The sequence below is a fragment of the Cornus florida genome, unplaced genomic scaffold, assembly GCF_030987335.1.
Source record: "Cornus florida cultivar Cherokee Brave unplaced genomic scaffold, ASM3098733v1 CherokeeBrave_3.0.0_Hap2_Chr09, whole genome shotgun sequence".
NCBI classification, from domain to species: Eukaryota; Viridiplantae; Streptophyta; class Magnoliopsida; order Cornales; family Cornaceae; genus Cornus; species Cornus florida.
The window spans coordinates 25,514,775-25,523,154 of NW_026775579.1; the positions used below are offsets into that span (position 1 = coordinate 25,514,775).

An 8,380-nucleotide genomic window follows, 5' to 3' on the forward strand; every position below is an offset into this window, starting at 1 on the left:
CATTAGTCTCTTGGGGCCTTCGCCTATTTTGCGATCGGCTCTTGGGGCCGTTCGGCTTTTTTGGACTTGAGCAGTTTATGTAGTCAAGCCCGTTCAGGCGTTAGGCTCTTGGGGCCTTTGCCTATTTTGCGATTGGCTCTTGGGGCCTTTCGGCTTTTTTGGACTTGAGCAGATTATCTGGTCAAGCCCGTTCAGTCGTTAGGCTCTTGGGGCCGTCGCCTATTTTATGATCGACTCTTGCGGCCGTTCGGCTTTTTTAGACTTGAGCAACTTATTTGGTCAAGCCCGTTCGGGCGTTAGGCTCTTGGGCCTTCGCCTATTTTTCGATCGGCTCTTGGGGCCGTTCGGCCTTTTCGGACTTGAGCAATTTATTTGGTCAAGCCTGTTTGGGCGTTAGGCTCTTGGGGCCTTCGCCTATTTTGTGATCGGCTCTTGGGGCCGTTCGACTTTTTTGAACTTGAGCAGTAGTTTATCTGGTCAAGCCTATTCACACGTTAGGCTCTTAGGGCCTTTGTCTATTTTGCCATCGGCTCTCGGGGCCGTTCGGCTTTTTTGGACTTGAGCAGTTTATCTGGTCAAGCCCATCCGAGCATTAGGCTCTTGGGGCCTTCGCCTATTTTACGATTGGCTCTTGGGGCCATTCGGCTTTTTTGGACTTGAGCAGTTTATCTGGTTAAACCTATTTAGGCGTTAGGCTCTTGGGGCCTTCGCCTATTTTGCGATCGGCTCTTAGGGCCATTCGACTTTTTTAGACTTGAGTAGTTTATTTGGTCAAGCCCATTCGGGCGTTAAGCTCTTGGGGCCTTCGCTTATTTTGCAATTGGCTCTTGGAGTCGTTCTACTTTTTTGGACTTGAGCAGTTCCAGTCAAGCCCGTTTAGGCCTTAGGCTCTTGGGGCCTTCGCCTATTTTGCGATCGGCTCTTGGGGGCATTCGGCTTTTTGGACTTGAGCAGTTCCGGTCAAGCCCGTTCGGGCGTTAGACTCTTAGGGCCTTTGCCTATTTGCAGGTCTATTTTGAGCGTTTCGTCACTAGTTGACCCCTTTTTATTGGGCCTTTTTTGGTCAAAACGGGTGTCGGACCTTCTTTGTATGGGCGTTCCCTTGCTAACGTTTAGAATTAAACGATTCTGTTTTATAGAAAACCCATTTTCTACTTAAAGTGAGATAGGGATTTGAAAAGAAGGGACCTATCCCAAAAGAAAGAGGGGAAAGCTCTAAATTATGGACCCCTTCTAATAATAAGCTGTGATTATCCACGGGCCTCATAATTTAGGGCCCTCACCCGCTGATTATATACCCAGCTAGTCATGTTATAATAATAAGGGATTCTTTTCCTTTTTATCGATATGGGACCGTACTTTCTAATAAAGGGGAAAATATCTTTTCATTTGAAAATTTGTGGGGAGTGTATGGAGACCTCTGACAATGGGGCACTTTAGTGTTGTAAGTGGGGTCCCATTGTCAATGGGTCCCACACACTGATAGGAGGTAAGTATGGATCCTTATAAAAAAAGGGTTAGATTCCACTTTTTGAACGATGTGGGACATCATTTCTTATAGGTGATGAGACCTTATCTATGGTAAGATAAAAAGTGTGAAGTGGAGACCCCTGATAGTAGGTCCCATTATGGGTTGCCTACCATCAAGGGTCCACTCCACTGTTTAGATCTCGTGTTATTCCACTTTAAATAATAGTCAGAAGTTTTGTTTTTATTCGATGTGGGACATTCGAAAAAGGTTGTCAGTAGTTTTATTCATTCAAAAGGTAGAGTACTGGAAAACACTGTACGATTTACTTTATTAAAAGTACCTTTTCTAGTTCATTGCATTCCTTGGCTTGGTCATTTCGGTGCCATCCAGGTGTCAAAGTCTGTAAGCTCCTTTTCTAATCACATCTGATATTCGGTATGGCCCTTCCCAGTTAGGTTCCAATTTGCTGACATACTTTTCTGATTTTAGGAGTACCAGATCTCCTGGATTGAAGCTTCTCCTTCTGACTCTTTTGTTATAACTATTTGCTATCTTTTGTTGGTAAGCTGCTAGCTGGATGGCTGTAGCTTCTCTTTTTTCTTCCAATAGATCCAGACTATGTTCCAGAAGCTGATTATTTGACTCTTAGTTCTAAGCTAAGCTTTGGATGGTGGGTGTTACCACTTCGGTGAGGATTACGGCCTCGGTGCCGTAAGCTACAGAGAAAGGAGTTTTGTTGGTGGGACATCTCGGGGTGGTTCTATATGTCCATAGGACATTTGGAAATTCTTCTAACCACTTCCCTTTTTTATCTTCAAGCTTCTTTTTGATACAGGCAAAGATTATTTTATTGGTTATCTCCGCTTGCCCATTGCCTTAGGGGTGGTATGCAGCTAATACTTTCTAGTTGATACCGTATTTGTCGAATAAACATTAAGTGTTTAATTATCTAGATTTGGCCCGTTATCCATGATGATGGACTTTAGGATTCCGAATCTGCATATCAGATTGTTCCAAACGAATTTTTCCACTTGGACATTAGTCACACTTGCATATGCCTCTACCCATTTAGTGAAATAATCAGTGGCTAACAGGGCGTACCTTTTTTGCGATACCACCATTGGTAGGGGTCCTACCACCTCCATTCCCCATTATGCGAACGGCCATAGGTTGCTCATGGTGTGTATTTCTTCTGGGGGTAGATGGACGAGGGGGGGAATACCTTTAACATTTGTCCCATTTGCGGGAGTATTCTTCCGTTTCCCTTGCCATATAGGGCTAGAAATAACCTTGAGTGAGAGCTTTATGAGCCAATGACCTGCCCCCAGAATGATTCCCGCATTCCCCTTCAAGTATCTGTTTTAAAACTTCTTAGGACTTCATAGGGGTCAAACACTTGAGGTAGGGCCTAGAATGCGATCGCCTAAAAAGTTGTCCTCCTACCACTGAATATTTGGCAGTTTTCATCCTTAGCTGTCGGGCCGCTTCATTAGAATTGGGGAGTTTTCCTCTCTCAAGGTAAGCCAATATTGGATCTATCCAACTTGGTTCCCATGGGATGACCAGTACCTGCATTCCCCTTGTGATGCTTAGCGTATCTAGGACATTAATGGGGACGACCCTGGTAAGTGATTCATCCGCTATGGATGCTGCATTCGCCAAGTGATCAACTATCGGATTTTCTTCCTTAAGGATCTGCTGAAATTTGATTATATCAAAGTACATTGTCAATTTTTTATCTTCTTCTCAGTATGCATTCATTCTGCCCTCTCTAGTGGTGTATTCTCCCATCACCTGCCTTGTGATAAGTTTTGAATCACTATAGGCTTTGAGGTGCTTTACTTGGAGTTCCTTGGCCAATCTGAGCCCTGCCAATAGCGCCTCATACTCCGCTTCATTATTTGTGACTGGGAACTCTAATCCGACTGATTGTTGGATTCTAGTCCCCTCAGGGGTTCTTATCTCTAGTCCTGCTTCGGCTCCATTTTGGCTCGAGGAACCATCGACGTATAACTCCCAGCAAGGAACTTCCGTGGTTTGCTGTTCTTCTCCTGGGTCAACGTCCAAGAGGAAATCTACAACCGCTTGCCCTTTTTTTGCGGTGCGCGACTCGTACCGAATGTCAAAGGAGCTTAATTCAATTTCCCACTTGGTGATCGAACCTGAGATATCCGATTTATTGAGAATTGCTTTGATAGGGTGTATCGTGGGACCTACTATCCGATGAGCCTCGAAATAGTGTCGAAGTTTCCTTTTGGCCTGAACTAGAGCAAGGATGATTTTTTCTGTCATTGAGTATCAGCTTTCTGCTTCGATCATGGCCTTGCTGGAGTAAAAGATCGGGTGTTGCTTTTTTCCCACTTCTCTTACTAGGGCCGAGCTGGTTGCTGACTGAGATACTGCTAGGTAGAGGTACAATGGCTCTTCGGGTTCTGGAGCAGATAGAATTTGGGGACTTTCATGTATTCCTTGAGTTTCATAAGAGCTTCTCTCTGCTCTACTCCCCAGATATCTCCTTTTCTAGCTTTGATTGTGTTGAAGGATGGTTTGCATTTGTCTGATAGTCTGGATATAAAGCGGCTAAGAGCCGTTACTCTCCCAATGAGGATTTGGACTTCCCTCACGGTTCGGGGCTCTTGACTTTGTAGTAATTTTCTCAACTGAGTGGGACTTGCCTCTATTCCCCTTTGGCTCACCAGGTGACCGAGGAACTAACCCGACGATACTCCGAACAAACACTTTGCTAGGTTTAAATCATTCTATGTTTCCTGAGAGTATCAAACACATCCTGCAGGTGTCGCCGATCATCTTTCTTATCTTTGCTTTTCACAACCACATCGTTTATGTAAGCTTCAACCGTTTGACCGATCTGCTCTTCGAACATTTTGTTAATCAGCCTCTGATAAGTTACTCCTGCATTTTTTAACCCGAAGGGCATTACCTTGTAGCAATAGGTCCCACGTTTGGTGATGAAAGAAGTCTTCTCTTCGTCCGAATGGTTCATCAGGATCTGGTTGTAGCCCGAGTAAGCATCAAGGAAACTCAGTTTTTCATATCCGGTCGTAGCGTCTACCATCTGATCGATCTTGGGGAGTGGGAAGCTATCTTTTAGGTACACTTTGTTCAGGTTGGTGAAGTCAATGTATACTCGCCATTTGCCCTTCTTTTTCTAGACAACCACCATATTTGACAACCATTGAGGATACTGGACTTCTCTGACGAACCCTGCTTCTAAAAGTCGATTGACTTCTTCAGAAATGATTTTATTTCTTTTGGGGGCAAACCTTCTATGCTTTTGTTTCACTGGATGGTGCCTAGGGTCCACGTTCAGGCTGTGACAGGCCGTCCGTGGGTTAATTCCCGGCATGTCCCAGTGGTTTCAAGCAAATATGTCGACATTCTTCCTTAAGATTTCTACCAGCTCCTCCTTTACCTGAACTGACTAGAGAGTCCCTATGTAGGTTAGCTTGCACTCGTCCCCTGCGACTATCTGCATAGCTTCTAGGGGTTTTATGGTAAGATGCTCTTCTTCCGGTTCCTCCGTTTCTTTTGGAAGGGAAGAGCTTAGTAATTACTATTTCAATGATTTCTTATCCTTATCAGAAGGATAAACCGTCGTGTGGTAGCACTCCTTTGCTATTACCTGGTCCCCCCAGATATCGATGACCTCTTGACCATTTGGACTTATGCATCTCATGACTTGGTGCAGGGTTGATGGGACTCCTTCCATGTGGTGGATCCATCCCCGACCCATTAGCAAATTGTAGGTAGGGTGAATATCCACAATCACGAAGTGCTCTTTCAGAGATCTTTTAGCAGCAGTGACTGATAGTGTGATCACACCTGTGAGCTCCACTCTTCTTCCATCAAATCCTACCAAAGGGCTTCTAGTGGGACGAATCTGGTCTGCGGCCAATTTTAACTGATCGAACGTCCACTTTGTCATGATATTGGCACTACTGCCAGGGTCAATCAGTACTCGTCTGACCAGACAATTAGCCACTAGTAAACTAACTACTAATGGGTCTTCATGCAGGTGTTGCACCCTTCTGAGATCTCCTATATATGAAAAGAAACTTGTGCTGGATTAGGTTTGCAGTCAACGGTATTGATTTCCCCAATCCTCCGCAGCTTATGCGCTTGTTTAAGCTGGATCCTATAGGAATTTCCTGATTGTTTGTCCTCTTTCGGACGGCCATGAATTGTGTTGATTACTTGGACAAGATGGCTCTCTCCCACGGCTTTTGGAATTGCCCGGGCCTGATCCTGCTGCCTTTGTTGTCCCGGGGTAATCAGGTAATCAGTTAACTCGCCCTTGGCTATTAACGCTTCCACTTGTCTTCTTAAGCTCCTACAATCATTAGTCAAGTGACCAAAATTACTGTGGAATGCACAGTGTTTACTCTGGTCTCTTTGCTCTATTGGTTGTCTGATTGGTGGTGGGATCTGGAAGATGTTTCTTGCCTTGGTCTCTTGGTACAGTCTGGCCAGTGTTACTTTAAGCGGTGTGACTCTTTTGGCCGTTCGAGATTTCTTTTCAGGGGCTCGTCCCTCAATGGCCGGGGGTTCCTGATGGGCCCTCGGGGTGCTCGATCGCTCCTTCTGCCAATTCTCTACTGTGACTAGTGTTGCTCTCTGTTGTCTAGTTACTTCATTTTCTTCTAGTCTGATGTAGTTTTGTGCCCGTGAATTCAGCTTCGACATGTTAGTTGGGGTCTTTTTTTCTAGAAAATAATGGAAACGTGAGCCTTGCACCATGCCTATCTTGAATGCTTCTATGGCTGTGTCTTGATTGCAATCTGGTATGCCCGAAGACTCCATATTGAATCGAGTGAGGAAGGTCTGCAGGCCTTCTCCCTTCATCTGTCGAATCGTAAAGAGACTGGCAATGGTTTTTTTTTCTGTTTCTTATTTCCATAATACTGGGCCAAGAACGCAATGTGTAGTGACTCGAAGTTTGGGATTGACTTGCACGGGCGATTCTTGAACCACTCTAGGGCCACCCTCGTCAGGCTGGCCAGAAATATTTTGCACATGAATAGATCACTATGAGCCTCTACAGTTATTTCCTGAGTATAGTGGTTGAGGTGCTGGAGGGGATCTCCAGTCCCATTGAATTTGATGAACTTTAGCATTGTGAATGTCTTAGGTCTTGCGACCCGTTCTACCTCATTTATGAAAGGGGTTTTCACTATTGATGCTGTGAATTCTCTCACCATGTCATTGGGTATTTGGGCCTTCAGTCCTTTGATTCGTTCATCCATTTCTTTCTGGAGCCTGGTGATAAAGTCATTCCCTGAAGACGGCTGATCAGCTGCTGGGGTCCACACTTCTTTTCTACCTGAATCCGCGTTATTTGATGGATGGGCTTTGGTGACTCAAGGTCCCCCAACATTGGAGTTCCCTAAGGTGCTGGATTGACTTGCAGCATCGTTGATGTCTTCCAATGTTCCATTGAGCTGTTAGCGTGGAGCCCTCTGTTGGTGAGGTGGATTATCATTACCCGGCTCCATAGGGGATCCTCGTTCTGACGTTCGGGTCGAGGGTCGATCGGCTATTCATTCCGTCGAGCATTGCCTCGAAGTCTTTCGTTTTCCCTGCACAGAGTGCTGATTTGTGCCACACTGGCTTCCTGAGCCTGCCTTAGCATATTGATTTGCCCAGCGCTGGCTTCATTTGCTTATCGCAGGACGTCAAGTTGCACTTGCATTTCTTTGTGTATCTTATGCATGGTCTCCTGTTGCTGCGGTTGAACAGTGTCTGGCTTTGTTGCCATACCGAAGTGATGTTGTACACAAGGAATAGAGAACGAACTTTTTGTATCGAGCTTCCTACAGATGACGCCAAAGTGTAGGTGCAGTTTCTTACACCCGAACACCTAAAGAGATTAATTATGGAGAGGACACAGAAAAAATCAAGAAGGGAACTAACAAATCTTTGAGAAAGTAGCAATATTGGGAATTCGATGTCTTCACCTTTGTTCAAGCTCTATTTATAAGTTTTTACTTAGGAATTTACATGGAGCCATTTATTGGCTTTTAATTCCAAACGTGGGTAATTATGCCTACAGATCGTGCATTTTAACATTAGTGCGGACATTATAGAATTTGGGCCTTATTAAGATTGGGCCGTCCATTTAGCCTTTGTATTAAGTAGGCCTTCCTTTGTTGGGCGTACATCTGATTGTAAGTTTCTAGCTTCTTTGTGACAGCCCAAGTTTTTCAACCCGGTACGTCAGTGATGAACCGAAAGTGATCCGATAACGAATCCGAATTGCAGAAGCTAAAGGTAAACCAAGGTCTCTAGAGATAGGAGTCACTCCTAAGACACAAATGTGACCCTCCATGAGGTCATGGAACTTAAAGAGGACAAAAACGGAAACAAAGCTCAAAAAGGACAAAATTTGCTATCCAAGGGGCAAAAAGGTTAATTCACTATTAAAAGGAGAAACTTGACTCTAAACAAGTCAAAAAAGGTTAATCCAACCTAATCTAATCATTTTGAAACATTCCAAGAGGTTCTATGAACATTGGCTAAGAATCCCATGAAATGCCCCGTCCCGGCTGAAGTGAAAACTAACACTACTTCACTAAAACATACATAACTCCTAGTGTGCTTGTAATTTGAGAATGGGATTGGTACCATTGGAAATCTAACTCAAAATCCTTGAGTTTAGGCTCAAGAATGACCCCATTTGGATTAGGACCGAAGAAGTTATGACCCGTTGAAGTCGGATGATCAATGCTGAAACTCAACAGAAGCTAGGCTCAGGTTCTAGCTATTTCGGTCGACCGAAATGAAGTTTTGGATGACTGAAATGGAGATGCTGAGACCTGAAATCATGAAGAAGAGGTTCCAATTGCTTCGGTAGACCGAAATAAAGGTTCGGTCGACTGAAATTACCCTTGA

The 8,380-nt window shown here is 44.5% G+C and overlaps 1 protein-coding gene across 1 annotated transcript; it reads right to left on the reverse strand.

The window, feature by feature from the left end:
* Nucleotides 1-5,530: 5,530 nt before the first annotated feature.
* LOC132272419 (uncharacterized) lies at nt 5,531-6,334 on the reverse strand. The gene has a single exon (XM_059773575.1). It carries the CDS (start codon nt 6,332-6,334, stop codon nt 5,531-5,533), a length of 804 nt encoding a protein of 267 aa, XP_059629558.1.
* Nucleotides 6,335-8,380: the final 2,046 nt, after the last annotated feature.